Source organism: Trachinotus anak, unplaced genomic scaffold (assembly GCF_046630095.1).
Source record: "Trachinotus anak isolate AG129_WGS33_773 ecotype Australia unplaced genomic scaffold, CSIRO_AGI_Tana_v1 ptg000031l, whole genome shotgun sequence".
Lineage (NCBI taxonomy): Eukaryota > Metazoa > Chordata > Actinopteri > Carangiformes > Carangidae > Trachinotus > Trachinotus anak.
In genome coordinates this window covers 2,075,906-2,090,614 of record NW_027273882.1, presented here as the reverse complement: position 1 = coordinate 2,090,614, position 14,709 = coordinate 2,075,906, and the positions used below count along the sequence as shown (strand labels likewise).

Sequence of the window (14,709 nt, the reverse complement as noted above, 5' to 3'; positions counted from 1 at the left end):
TGAAACTCAATTTCATATCAGAGAATACTTATACTCTGCATTCACTGGCAGATGGTTGTCACTTAGATATTTACAGTGATTAAAGGTCACATATTGTATAAAGGTAAATGTCTATGTGTTATTTGATTATAAAGCAGGTCTTGGTTCTGTATTGATGCTGTGAAAGTATCAAAACCTCAGTCCACAGAGAAATGTTCACAGCCTTTATTCAGAAACTGAGCCTTAAAACTAGCCGTCAGGACTTCTGTAACTTTGTGATGTCACAACACAGCAGTCAACGCCCTCAACCATGCTCCAAGCCCCGCCCACCCGGGCCCACCATCCAACCTTGCCGGATTTGGTTTCTCTGAGTGTTTACCTGTAATCTGCTATATTTTTATTGAATCATTTATAAAACAGTCAGCCAATCAGAAGAGAAGTTGAGAGCCTTGTCTCTCTTCTGATTGGCTCAATGACCTGTTGTTACCAGAGCTCCAGAGAGAAGCCTGAGAGAGGAGATGTAAAACTACATTGAGATGGTTTTTGGTTCTTGAAACTACAAATATATCTTCTGATGAATATCAAAACTTCAACGAAACACTGTAAAAGTGTAAAATATGGGACCTTTAAAAAACTCACCAGCCAAGACTTCTATGTAAAAATTGACCTCATGACATTATATAAGATAAATTTCAGTTTTTCACGTTATGTTATTGTGATTTCATCTGTTGTTAAATCTCATTTTTGTCAGTCAAACGAGTGAATTAGCTACTTCCATGTTACTGACCTGCTGGGTAATGTACTTCATCTGACAGACGGACGCATGGCGGTCGCAGCCTGGCACAGCGTTGATGGGCCGACATATGTTGATGTAGTACTTCTTCAGGTTCATGGTTTCAGACAGATCCATGGCCTGCCAGTTGCTGCTGGTGGCGGAGCGAGACAGGCTGAAAACAAAAGGACGAGAAGCAGGTGAGGGGGAGAGCAGGTTGGATCCAGTCACATTGTTTTGGTTTTCTTTTTCTTTTTCTCTTAGTTTTGCGGATATTTAAACAAGTGTGTTATGTCTGTGTTGTTTTATGGCTGCCTAAAAAACAAAAAAACATTTTAAATGTTTCTCAACCTATTGTGGCACATGCAGACATGCGTTACCTGGATAAGTCGTATTGCTCAAGAGTTTTGGGATCTGTCACCAAACACTCGTGGGGCCTTTCAGGACATGCGTAGGACGTATACCAGCGGAAGTTATATGTGTACTGGTCTTCAACCTGGATTCATAAAGACAAGATATGTGTTTATTTACAGAGCACAGAAACAGGCTTACAAAGACTCTGTAGAAATGTTCAAAAGTGCAGATATGAGTTGTAATAATGGGAACAAATACACTAGGAAGTATCCAGAATGTGCAGAGACACATTTGAAAGAATGAAAGGAAAGAGGACGGGAGGAGTTTACCTGGAATTCTGGGCTTCCAGCTCCAGCTTCTGGGTCACAGAGGAAGGAAATGACAGTGGATCTGTGCGTGTGTTCTTCGTTGTTGTACTGGGAGCCGTTACTGTAGGTTAGCTGGATCAGGCCATCGTAGTAAGACAGGCGAGAGTTTGCTTCCCCGAGACTCCAGGAACTGAAGAAGGAAAAATATAATAAGGCTCAAGTCACAATATCATCCATGAGAGTAAGAAAATGCAATTAAATCAACAGCTAATTTAATTGTTGACAGATGTAACTTTGAAGATTTGAGCTGCTGCTCTCACTTCAGCTTCCTGATTTTCTGAGATGCTTGGAACAAACTTCCTGCCAAGTCACTGAAAAACTGTGTGTTAGTAAACTGGTGCTGTTTACTGCACTTTGTCTGGCGTTAATTGCTAAATAAAAACTAAGCACAATTATATATGAGTATATGGTTGAGCTTAGTTGCAGAGATGTGTGAGTTTGTGCGTTTTCTTTTATGCCCACAGCTCCTTCTCACCTCTTTTCCACCTGGCACGCTCCGGCCTTTTGAGGACAGTTGGAGGCTTTGACAGGACCACAAACATTGATGTAGTAGTCGTAGTGTCCATTAGTCAGGTTGTAGTAGCCATCGTGTTTGGTGAGAGGCGACAAGTTGAAAGAGAAGCCTGTGGAGCAGCACAGGTTAGACACAGAGGAGAGTCAAATACCCTTTTTACACCACAGTTAGTGGGAATGAGCTGGTTTCTTAAACGCAGGTGCACCCACTATAAAGGGTGACTGACTCCTTTTACACTGCCAGCAGGGTTTGCCTGAGAGGACACACACAACCGCAGCTGCAGGGGGGAAAGAGTGAGATGATAGCTCCTGTGAAGACTGGGAAAACGTATCCATGATGTCTCATTGCTGGAGCTGGAGCAGATAAATACCTGCATCTACTGCAGGTACTGCTTTTTTTTTTTTTTTAATTTTTTGGGGCATTTTTGCATTTATTCTATAGGACAGTAGAGACTGACAGGAAAGGGAGAGAGGGGGAATGACACGCAGGAAAGAGTCGGGCCAGTCAGGACTCGAACCAGCAACTGGGCTGCTAAGAGCATCAGCTCATGTGGTACTTGCCCTACCCACTCGGCTATCGTGTCGCCCCTTGACCACGGGAGTGGATTCTGATTGTTCCCTTCTCCATTGCCGACTAAAGCCTGATGTTAACAGGTCTTGGCAGGTTTTTTGAACATTGAGCTCAACAACTCTAATGGAATACAGAGGTGAGACCAATAGAGGTAAAAATACCTGGAGCTGTTGAGTTGAGGAAGCCTCTTGAACAAATGGTGAAAAGTTCTCACAGCTGACTGAACTTCCCATGAGCGAAATAAATGCTTTTAAGTCTTTTTTTTTTTTTTTTTTTTTTTTTTTTAAAACAAGCAGAGCACGAGGAGCTGGATTACAGCTTTTAAACTCTGGCTACGTAACATCAGGCTACTCCCAGTGTGATCTGAGCTTTTTCAGCAGTCAGAAACACTGTGCGAACATGATATGAGGTTAACAGACAGATATGGGTGTGTCCTGTTGAAGGCTGGTGGCCAAAGAAGAGTGATTTGAAATGTTTAGAAATGATCTATTGAGAGAAAATTAATTTTACCACCAAAAAGCAATGGTCAGGGCTAAAAATAAGAAGCCACCACCTGAATCTTTTCTTATTTGCTCTTTGTTAACCTTAAACTAACGTTGTCTCGATGCAGACTCTGGTACTGAACTGGACCAGACAGATCCTGACTTATTTCTCCTTAAACAGCCTGAACAGCTCAGGCAGGGCAGAGCGCCTCCAACCCTGCATCTACTTCGATGATCAACTGAGAGCTTAAGTAACTTTTCCAGCAGAAATGGAAACTATCCCCTGGTTTCAGCTTCACAAAAGTGAGGATGTGCTGCTTTTCTCTGTTTTATGTGATATATATATATATATATATATATATATATATATATTTATAAATAGTTTCGGTTTTGTCAGATAACACAAGGCAGCTGAGGACCTTGTGCTTTATGAAATGCCGACAGGCATTTTTCATTATTTTCTAACATTTTAATCGACCAAACAATCGCCCAGTTGTTGGAGACAATAACTGTGGTGAATTTCTCCCTGTCTGCTTTCTGGCCTTCGCTTGCAGATAATTTGTTTTGTGCTTAATAAATTTTTTTTTTTTCCCACTTTTCCATCTCTGCTGTGTTTTTCTTTAAAATATGGATCAGTTAGAAACTATGTCGATCAAACTTGCATGCCTGTGTGTGTGTGTCTGTGTGTGTGTGTGTGGGTCGTACCAGCCTGAGGGTCCTCCACCTTGCAGTCGTCTCCCTGTGTTTTCGAGAGGACGCAGGCTGCAGCAGTGTACCACTCCAGCTCATACACACACCCATCAGACGAAATGCTACGGAGGACGGGAGCGCTCTCGAGATCTCCTGCGAGGAAACGAGGAGGAAAGAGCAGCGGGACACGGAGAGATTCAGATGTCTGCAAATATCACAACAAAGAGAAAACTATTTAATGATTCCTTATCTATGTGTTTGACCTACCTGGTTTACACTTGAGGGTCAGGATAGTTTGGATCCTCGTCTTTTTATTGATGCAAAAATTTCCATCAGTATACACCAGTCTGATGTCATCTCCAATTTTTGTCTTCTGGGGAGATGAGAGGAAGCCGCCCAGGCTCATGGCCGCCCCATCTTTATCTGGACCAGACAGACAGACAGACAGACTTATCAACAAACTACACTACACTGGTTAGGTTTATTATAATAAAATCATCTCAACGATGGCAAAGGTGTGGATGCTCTTTAATGTGTAATAGTTGACAACTGTGAATGGAGGTCAGACGGCTGAAGCCATCCCCCAGAAATGTTTTTCCAAACTCCCTGCACCCTGAAAACAAATCTCACTGTGTTCATCTTTACAAACACCTCTGGGACCGAGCATCTATCAATATTAAAATCAGATTTTAAGTAAACCAATAGGACTACATTAATCCCTACTTTGTTATTTTTAAATTTTTTATTTATCTATCCTGTTCCCTTACTTTCTTTAGCCTTCATTTCAGCACACTATTGTATGTGTGTGTATGATAGGAATTTTTTAACTTATTTTAATTTTCATCATCTTGGTTTGAAAAATTGATTACAGTGTATAAGATGTACAACTGTAGCTTTTGTTTCAAGTAATAAATAAAAAATAAATATTAGAATAACTCACTAACAAACAAAAAAAAAAACCCAGAAACCCCGTCCTTGTGAAGACTCTTACCCACGGCGCAGATGGAGGCGTTCATTGGGCAGCCGGCGGCGCCTCCTGTCTGCACAACTTTGTGACAAACATTCAGGTAGAAACGCGAGTCTCGCTTTGGAGAGTTGGCGTCCACCACCTCCCAGTTTCCACTGACATCTGAGCCTGAAGCGACACAGACAGAGACAAAAGTTAAAAACCTGATGAATCCCGGGCAAGTTTTTTGTCTTTTCCAATTAATTTCTAAGAGGATTTAGAGATTATTGGTAATGGACACTGGAGATAGGGAAGTGGAGGTCACACTGTATCCACCAACTGTTAACTCCCAACCAAATGGGGCTTTACATAAACATACATTCTTTAATATATTATAATAAATATATTAATAAATGTCATTATATCAGAGGTGGAACTGGTTTAAATTGGGCCAAATTATTACAATGATACTGCAAATCAATAAGATGTAGTGCAGCCTTTTGTGCAAGAAAAAGAAACATGTCTTCCACGTTTCAAAATTCTAATTTCCTGTTATCACAAGAAATCTCAAAGCCCTGTTAATAAATTAATTAATTGAAATAAAATTTGGAGTGTGGCTACAATTCAAAAGAGATTTTGACTCTCACAGTCAGATCGTGATAAACTGAGCCGTTAAACTCACTGGGGTATCTAGTGAGGGGTGAAAGGTTGTAGTGTTTGCTGCCGTCTCTGACTTGACACAGCAGATCCTCCTTCTCCTTGACACAGGCAAAGGCTGTCTCCCAGTCAAAGTAGTAAGTGCAGTCGGTCTCACCGGTGAAAACTGGATTCCCTCGGCCACCGTTAGCTGCAGATAAGAAATAAGGGAAACCACAGCAGGAGGAATAAGGTCCAAGTTATATCATGATTCATTTGTCTGACAACCTGTGTGGAAATTATACAAGGTGACAGTAAAAATGCACAAATGAGTCACCGCATGAGACATTAAATAAAATACTTGATGCTGGAGGAAAAGTTTCTCAAGAAACTAAAAATGCTGAAAAATACAAGATGTTTCACTTTGATCCAGGAAACAGGACCCAAGATAAAAACTAAAGGACCTGCAGGATCCTTTGGCTTGATTGGTTTCATTTTGAAAAAGCAAAACAAAGAGATGTAGTTTAACAAATAATTTTACAGTTAGTTGTTATTATAGGACAGGCGTTTGTGGAGGTTTGATGTCGTCCTGACTATTTTCCTTCTCCATGCACTTTGGATGTCAGTGAAGCTGAATCTGAAATCCTTACTCTGATTCTTGATCTCACCACCAGGTGACGCCAGTGGAAAGAATGAAGTCCTCAACAGATGTTGTTAGAAACACAGAACAGAGAGAAGTCAGCAGAAAATAACATGGTGATTCTCACATGCGTTTTTGTTGCACTCAAAGTTGATGATGGTCATTCTCTGGAAGCCAGTGGAGCATCTGTCGCCGTCTGGGTAGATCAGAGTCAAATCTCCATCTGAGTAACTGCAGAGGAGAAAAACACAGGGAGGGAGGTTTAAGAAATCTTCACTGATTTAATCAGCGGCCAGATGTTAAAGATGTGAGGCAAGGACCCACACGCTCCAACAGGTGAGCCACCAAGATCTTTTTTAATCTGTTATAATATAAATATCAGACATCATTAGGAAACCTGACAGGGCGAAGAACAGGATCACAAACAGGAAATAAGCAACATGTCTCTTGTTGAGATCCAGTCTGTTCTATTTCTTTTGTTTGATTGTCATAAAATCACCAAACACAGTGTAACAATAGCACAAGATGAAGCCAGTGAACTGACTCAGTAATATTAGTTACACAGCAGCATCCAGCTAAATGCTATTGGTCATAACAGAACAAGTCTGAAGCAGCAGAACCCCTCAATGTGCTGAACTGAGCAGAGTGTGTTTTATTGTTTCTGCATCCAGTCGCAGAATTTGAAGGAGAAACGCAATGACACACACACACACACACACACAGTCATTCATTACCGTAGTGTCTGGTTCTGATGTCTTCCCGCCACCTTCTTCACGTCTCCGTTCTTCTTCACCTGGCAGGACGATATTAACGGGTTGTCGCCACATTCATTGTTGTGGATCTGTCCGCACACGTTCAGGTAGTAGACGTAGCTTTCAGCCCCGTCGCCGGACTCCGAATGTGCGTAGTATGGATGGTCTGAAGCTGCACACAAACACAAAATAAACGTGGAGGGTTTAGTCCGACATTTTTGTCCAATGACTACTTATCATCATCATCATCATCATCATCTTACTGTAAGTCTCAATGGACCATGTCAGATTAAACATGACTGTTTACTATAAATATAATCACTGCCACTGTGGATGTCTTTTAGAATATTAGAATATTTTTATCAGATGTATATAAAATATTAACATTAATCTTTTCATGTAACTCTCAGCAAGAAAGCAAAACTGTGGAACTGCTCCTTTAAAGATGATGAATATGGGCAAAATCACAGCTGGAAGCGATCAGCTTCAACTTTAAATATTTATATGAGGCTGTATTATATGACCAAAAAAACTGCCATATCAGTGATAAAAAAACTGTAACTTTTTTATTTTTTAATCAGTTGGTGATTTTTTCTTTTTAATTACTTCTGTTATGTTTGTCCTGAATAATTTCATATAAATACATTAGGAAGAGGAATAAATTCAGGTCATTTCATTTGGACTGAGGCTTAGTTCACTAGAAGACATTACTACAATGAAATGTATGAAAATTGTACTACAATTGTAATAGAGGTAGTTTCGTCCTGGGAGAGATTTGTAGTGTAGTTAATCTGTACAGTCCTATCTGACAGTTAGAATGTTGTAACAGTTTGTTTACATACTGAAAATAAAGACATCTGGAGTAAATTTACTGAATAACTCAGTGCTGTGGTATGAAACAGATTTTTACTGATTAAAAAAGTTCTTGCTCTCATGATATGATGCTACAGCGAAATGGTTTTCTAGCTTCTCCAAAATGCATATTAAGGTGTTGGAACTTATTTGTTAAATCTGTACAGAGAGTCAAAGTGTAAAAACAAGATATAATGTGTGAATTATTGATCTTTAGACTGATTAGATGAATGATTGGTATAAATCTTCAACAAAATGTGGATTTTTCCTTTAAAGATAATGAGTATGGGCTTCAATGTGAAATTAACAGTGTCTGGCTTTAAAAAATTCATATTAACATTTATTAACACAGAAAGATTGTCATACACATGTTGTGCATGAGCTGTGGCAGGAAGTGGAAAAAGCCTTTTTCTCTTCACAACAATGAGGAAATTCAGGAAGGTCAGTACAGTTTACTCATAAAGTTACTTCCTCTAACTGGGATAAAAAAAGCAGCGCTCTGAGCCAATAATTCTTTGAGGTTAAATATGTCATCGTGTATAATTTGAGAGGGAACATTGGAAATTTAAAAAAGAAAATCCATCTTTCTGGGCTAATGAACCAGCACTTGTAACGCTGTGTTTTCTGCCAATAGAGTTGGTTCTTGTATTTCTACCTTTGTAAGAACCAGTTTGAGGAATGAGGATGTGTTTGCAGACTGACAGCAGTTTGACGGCTGCTCATTTCCCTATAGGGTTTTATAATGGTACAAAAACCTGCTGGAGTGTGGGTCTCACATTCAAATCTTCCCCCCTCCTCTCCCTCCTTATTGCTCTGTAGTCTGACTGTGTTCCCTGAGAACAGCAGGTCTCTCATTACGATTAGAAATGTCAGCAGGTCAACAGTCGACACATTAAACTTTTCTGCTGAGTGTTGGCTCGCCACAATAACAGCAGCAGTATCAGCATGTCGTTATCCAGTGTTTATGTTGAAAAGTTGAGTGGTGTGGTACAGTTTGATTTGTTTAAGCAACCAGCTGAGGAGCATATCTAAATCCAGGCCCACACCCTCTTCACCTGCCTTAGCAAGACTTCCGCGCATCGCTTACTGATGCAGCCAAGTTCTCCAAAAGATAGAACCACATTTGATTTCTTTACACTAGCTTTCAGCATCTAGTTCCATATTCCTGTGAGCATGTTTCGAGCCCTGCATGTTCAGGCGCTTGCCCACACTAAAGAGCTACTGCAGCTGTACACCAGCAGCAGGAAGACGGAGTTTCCTGATCAGGACTTGTTGGTTGTTTCTGGCTCAAGACAAAAGGAGATTGAGCTTCTGAGGTTGGAGCTCCTAAACTTTGGATTTAAGGATCTGTGGACACCTGCCTTTTTACTTTTTTTGGTCTTTTATTGTGAAAGGGGTGGGTTGGGTAGTCTGAGATCCTGGCTTCAGAGGAACACACACTTACAGCTCAAGGTGAGAGGCGTTAGGTCTATGGAGATGTCGTGCTGCTCGCTGGTCAGTTTGCAGGTGTGGCTCTCCAGGTAGTCTCTGTGACAAGCATATTCAGTCACCCACATCACCTCGTAACGACAGTTCAGCTCCGCTGTCATCTTCGGAGTACTGCCCTGTGATGAAACCAAAAACCCCTTTTAGTACAGAAGAACATAAAACTTCAAATTAAAAATAAAATTCAGTAGTTTAGCACAAACCTCAGGTTAAAATTAAACACATAGATATGACAGAGTATTTGCAAGTGATGAAATGTATACATTTTTTCTGTGAATATGATAATAATAATAATAATAATTTTCAATAGGTACATTACAAAGTGCTTGTCAAAGACAGCAAAAAATCATCAGTTATATGAATGTGTGTAACCTACTGAATGTCTGCTTGACGGACAGGTGAAGGTGATGGTGACAGCAGGATCGTGCTCCTTACAGATGGCTGGACGAGACGACCCAGCACTCAGTTCATAATGTAACTTCAGGCTAGAGAGGAGACAAGAAGGAAACACAGCTTTTCATTTGCTAACATTTAAAGTTTATTCCTCTGTTTATAACTACACAGACATTTAACGCGTGGAAGTCTGACATTTGGTGGATTGATTGTGGACGTTCTGACAAACATAAAACTTTTTAAAGAAAACTTATCTAAATCAAAGCACCAGCTGACCCACAGATTTCTACGGGCTGTTTGCAGTTAGCTTTCATTTTAGGAGATACCTGTCTCTGTCCACCAGCTCCAGCTGTGTGGTAGGAGAGCCCATGTTGTAGGAGCCGCCCTTGGTGACCAGACAAGCTGCAGAGCCCTCTGGACAGGATTTGTCAGGCTGGTCTGAAAGAGGATGAGATATGAGATGATGGAAAAGAAGAGGATGTTTTCATACACTAGGAATTCAGCTTGGTGGGCTGGTAACACACAGTGTAACACACACCGAACACATGTTCCTGCGAGCAGTAATGCTCAAGCTACTGCAGCGGCTCTTTGACTGCAGTGACTGACTCATAGACACGGTGAGTTGGCATTACATCACATGTATCATGGCAGGACTTAAGATCCTGGTGACTTCATCTTCAGAAAATCTTATAATATTATACGTGTATGTCAGCAGGTTTCTTTACTCATGGTTTGACAAATGTTTATAAAAATGTCAAAAAAAAAATAGCAAGTTTAAAAAAACAAAAACAAAAAAACAATTTAACCCCAGACATCAATTTACTAAGTCATCCATCCTCAGGTACTCACTGAGGCTGCGGCAGATGTTAATGTAGAAGTCGATGTTGTCGTCACCGTCGTCCACCAGATATCCATCGTACAGTTTGATCAGAGGGTTCAGGTCGTGCTTCTTACCGTCCGAGTCGAACACGTAGCAGGGAACCTGGACACACAGGAGGAAGGTTCATACTGCAGCACTGACATGTTACTGTCACACTGTCATAATCATTTGATGTTACATCATTGTAGAAATAACATTTATATCGGCAATTGAAAATAAAGGAACCCAATCTTTGACATGTTGGGTCTTTGCAAGTTGATTTGTTGCTGATTAATGTGCAACTTCTCAGCTAAAGCAGTAACTTGTAAGGTTCCAGGTAAGTGATTTCAACACTTAACCAGCTTCAAATGATTTAAGGACAAGCAGATTCCTGTTTATTGGATTTAAGTAGTTTCTTTTTTAATCAACAACTGTTTCACAGAAGCATAAAAATTAAAAGAGAAATCCCAATTTATTAATTCAGTTTAAAAATTCTCATAAATGTATCGATATTTTTCCAATTTTGTTCTATTCAACTGACCAACAAAAATGGATTTAATTCATGTCACACAACGACTCACACATTAATTCATTTCACACATTCCTTCAGTTCTTCCACACTCAGCTAACATTAACTCGATCAATGTGGCAACATGTGACTTGTCCTCAACACTGATAAACACATGAATTTAACTCTGTACATCCTCACAAGAGTGGGAGAAAAACTTTGTATTGACACTTTAACACCTCCCTCACTCATTGTCTCTCACTTATCACACCAAAACCTGAACAGATACACCAACGGTTTCATTCTTGCACATAAAACCAGTGAGTCAGCCTCCAGATCAAATATTCCACCACATACCTCTTTGTGAGGCTTGAATTTATCTTTCTTGCAGGCAGTGTAGGTCCTCCACTCAAAGTAATGCACGCACTGAGATAGGGCGACAAACTCCGGGGTCCCCTGCGGCACACAAACACGGGATAAGGAGTAAGACAGATAGTTTCATGTTGATAAGGTTGACCAGCACATTATCATTCTGTGTCATAAGCAGCGCTGCTCTGGAGAGAAACAAGGCTGAGGAACAAAGACACAAAACATTTTAAAGGACATCAACCACTTCACAATAGGAAATGTTCCAGTTTCTCAGTTACACGGTAAAACATTCACTGTTTATATCCACAAACCTTTAACATATGTTGTCTACTGCTGGTGACTATTTGGGGGAACCCTGAGATGTTAGTTTGCCTGACGCTGGTCTCAGGAGGCATGTGAGGCCTCTTGGATCTGACATCCATGATGTTTTTCTGAACTTACTGACACCAGGCAAAGTCAACTTCTCTATAAATATCTAACTTTAAAGTTATTCCCCACATTCACAGCTGAGAGCTGCACAGTTCAGCCACAGTCTGCTGCTGCTGCTGGAGCAGCGGAGGGTTCAGTGTTTGCTCAAGGGCTTCTCAAGAGCACGTGCTGAGAAAAGAGTCTTTTCTTTCCCACTTTTCATCTACATTCAGTCAAATCAGCAACTTTTTCAGCCACAAGCCAACTTCTTTTTCTTTTAGTCTCTCTCTCTTACTGAAGTGAGCCACTGATTTACACTATAAGTGAATTAAAAACCTATTTTCATTTATCACTGAGAAGATTAAAATGATGACAGTTTTATATATGAAAAAAGTTCCCTGTGGAGTTTTTGACCCTACTATTACCATGGAAACATGTTCCCTGTGTTGTTTGTTCTCCTGCACTGGGTTCACACTGTTCCTCTGATCTACATCTGATTATAAAGCACTGCAAGGAAAATAAGGAAATGCAAAAATTTGGTGAGTAACACTGGAGTAAACAGAAGGAAAACTCCACAGGGCACCTTTAACAGACCCAAACCCCCCATAGTTTCATTTCTGGCCAAAAAGCCTTTATTAAAATGTAAACCAACAGAAAACAGATTATTGGGGGTTCATTATCACATTGTTTGTACTGTTTGTTACAGTTTACTAATCAAGTCAATATACATAATGTAAACAATTTGTAGCAAACAGTAAATCATGTCTGTAAATGTTTAAAGTTACTAAAAAAAAAAGAAAGATTAAAGATAACTGCTGAGGCTCCTAATTTTTACAGGTCATCTGCATCTGACTCTCCTCACTTCTTCTTTTTCTTTACAGCATTAGATGAGTTTTTGTTAAGTCTCATAAAAGCTACTTTCATTTCTCCACATCAGACTTTGTACACTGAAAATCTAGAGGGGATCATCCTCAGATGGAACAGAAAACTCAACAGGAAATGTCAGTGTCAGCCCACCGCTCAGCCGCCCCCGTCACACCACAGTCACACTGGCTTTTGACTCAGAAGAGCAGGTGACTGTCATTGCTCTGCATTATTTCCACTCGCACATTCACTTCCTGTCATTGCAGCTGACAGCAGACGCAATCCAGTTAACACCAGTTTAGGTTTTTGATGTTTCAGTGAAAGAGAAAAAAAAAACAAAACAAGATCATATCTATTACTGAAATTTGAGTCAAATGAAAAATCAAAAATATTTTGCCGGGTTTAATCTTTGTTTCAGTTCCATCACATCAGCTTGGTCGGTCTCATGTTTTGTCAAGTCATAACGTGTTGAGTAGAAATAAGTGACTGAAACCAGCAAAGCACAATAATGGTTCCTTCTGGTGTTGCACAACAGCTGAAGTGCATATTCACGGTGGAACTTCATGTTCAAATACAGTTTATTACTTTGCATCTTTCCACCATGTTTAAAGTGTCGGCTATGACATGTAATGAACTGCATATAGAGTGCAACACAAAACATCTGGATTTCTGCTGGTGAAACCTGATTACAGACCATTTAGACCTCAGCGAGGTTTGTGACCGATCTCTTTGTACAGGAAACCAACTTGCCAACCGTTAAGCATGAGGGTGCAAAGATTCTGCTCTGGGGTTCAGTGGCAGCCAGCGGCACAGGAAACATTGCACAGAAGAATGGATTCCACTAAATGTCAGCAAATTCTAGATGCAGATGTCAAGAAAATGAAACTGAGAAGAAGCTCCAGAGCAGAGCTCGAAACACACCATGAACCACTTCAGGAAACACAAGCTGAAGCTTTTTGTGGGCAGAACTTAAACATGTGTGGCAAGAAGTAGTGATTTGTTTGTTGCTGTTTACATGACATTTATATTTTATATTTATATCTTTATATATATTTTTTTTATTTGTACCGTGGGTCCGAGAGGACTGAAATTTCAATTGTGCTGTATGTCCTGTATGTGTAGCAAAATTGACAATAAAGCTGACTTTGACTTTGACTTTGATTTGAGCAAAGCCACATTTCTATTGTCTGTTTGCTGCAGGCTGAGGTTTTATTAACCTCTTTTCACTTAAAAAAAATGCAATTTGGCAAAACTTTGGCATAAACTGTAAATGCAAGCATTGATATTCGGCAAGTCTATGGTTGGTTTGGTTTCAACATGTTGGCTGACACAAAAAGCAGCTAATACTGAACACAAATAAATTATTTCAACATTTCCTACATGTTATATTAAATCCTCGCCTTGAAAAAGCACAAATCATCTGTTACAAAATATTTCACGTGTTGCTTGTGAGTCTTACCATGGTCTTGCCACACTGAAAGCTGATGCTGGTCTGTATGTTGTTGGTGCTTCCCGGACATTTTTGTGTGCTGTTGTAATCCAGCACTGTGCCAGAGAGCCTCTGCAGGGACAGCTCACCTGTGCATCCAAGACAGAGGAACACACGGTCAGTTACACACAACAGACACCTTTTCAAGGCCTTTAGCATCTTTAATCGTTACGTAGAACTTCACTTCACTCATATTAAATATTTTGTAACAGTGGGTAGTGATGACTTCATCAAATAAACAAAAAATGTTACACAATTATTACAATATATCAGGGTGAAAATGCAGAGAATGGCATTTAAACTGTAAGATAGAGAAAAAGTTACACTCATTTGATGTTGTATGCTTTAGTGCTCATGGATAATACAAAAAATAACATAGAGCAACATAAAGACTTGCTGTAGAGACCATGTTACCAGCTTGTAATGTAAACAGTATCAAAAATATAAAGTATGTAAATGGATTTTATGGTGAAGGTCTCTCAGATTATCCCACACAAACAGAGCCAGGCTCACTCTCTCAGACTGGATGTTCCTGTGTGTTACTGTTGCAGACAGTCTGGCAGAGTAATATCTTAACCTCTACTGACCCACTGCCCTGCAGACTCACAACCTCTGTACCATAATATCCTGACCCTGCTGTCAGCACAGAGTATTCATCATCATCATCATCATCATCATCATCAGGCACAGAGAGCAGTGGGAAACGTCTTGCATGAAGTCTCCGACTTGATTTAAGACTCAGGCAGTTAAATAAACTCACAGCAAGTCGGCCAGATTAA

At 40.1% G+C, this 14,709-nt stretch overlaps 1 protein-coding gene across 2 annotated transcripts in view; it reads right to left on the bottom strand.

Moving 5' to 3' along the window:
* Window positions 1-14,709, bottom strand: part of igf2r (insulin-like growth factor 2 receptor) — a 46,188-nt gene that overhangs the window by 22,207 nt on the left and 9,272 nt on the right. For both annotated transcript variants that reach the window (XM_071467495.1, XM_071467496.1), the window contains exons 3-18: window positions 13,901-14,019; window positions 11,158-11,256; window positions 10,283-10,415; window positions 9,760-9,871; window positions 9,417-9,525; window positions 9,000-9,159; window positions 6,686-6,875; window positions 6,079-6,182; window positions 5,358-5,522; window positions 4,721-4,864; window positions 3,997-4,152; window positions 3,745-3,882; window positions 1,949-2,096; window positions 1,435-1,603; window positions 1,132-1,247; window positions 767-926 (exon numbers count right to left, since the gene is read on the bottom strand). In XM_071467495.1, the coding sequence (XP_071323596.1) occupies window positions 767-926; window positions 1,132-1,247; window positions 1,435-1,603; window positions 1,949-2,096; window positions 3,745-3,882; window positions 3,997-4,152; window positions 4,721-4,864; window positions 5,358-5,522; window positions 6,079-6,182; window positions 6,686-6,875; window positions 9,000-9,159; window positions 9,417-9,525; window positions 9,760-9,871; window positions 10,283-10,415; window positions 11,158-11,256; window positions 13,901-14,019 (2,222 nt within the window). The remainder of the gene's footprint in view (window positions 1-766; window positions 927-1,131; window positions 1,248-1,434; window positions 1,604-1,948; window positions 2,097-3,744; window positions 3,883-3,996; window positions 4,153-4,720; window positions 4,865-5,357; window positions 5,523-6,078; window positions 6,183-6,685; window positions 6,876-8,999; window positions 9,160-9,416; window positions 9,526-9,759; window positions 9,872-10,282; window positions 10,416-11,157; window positions 11,257-13,900; window positions 14,020-14,709) is intronic.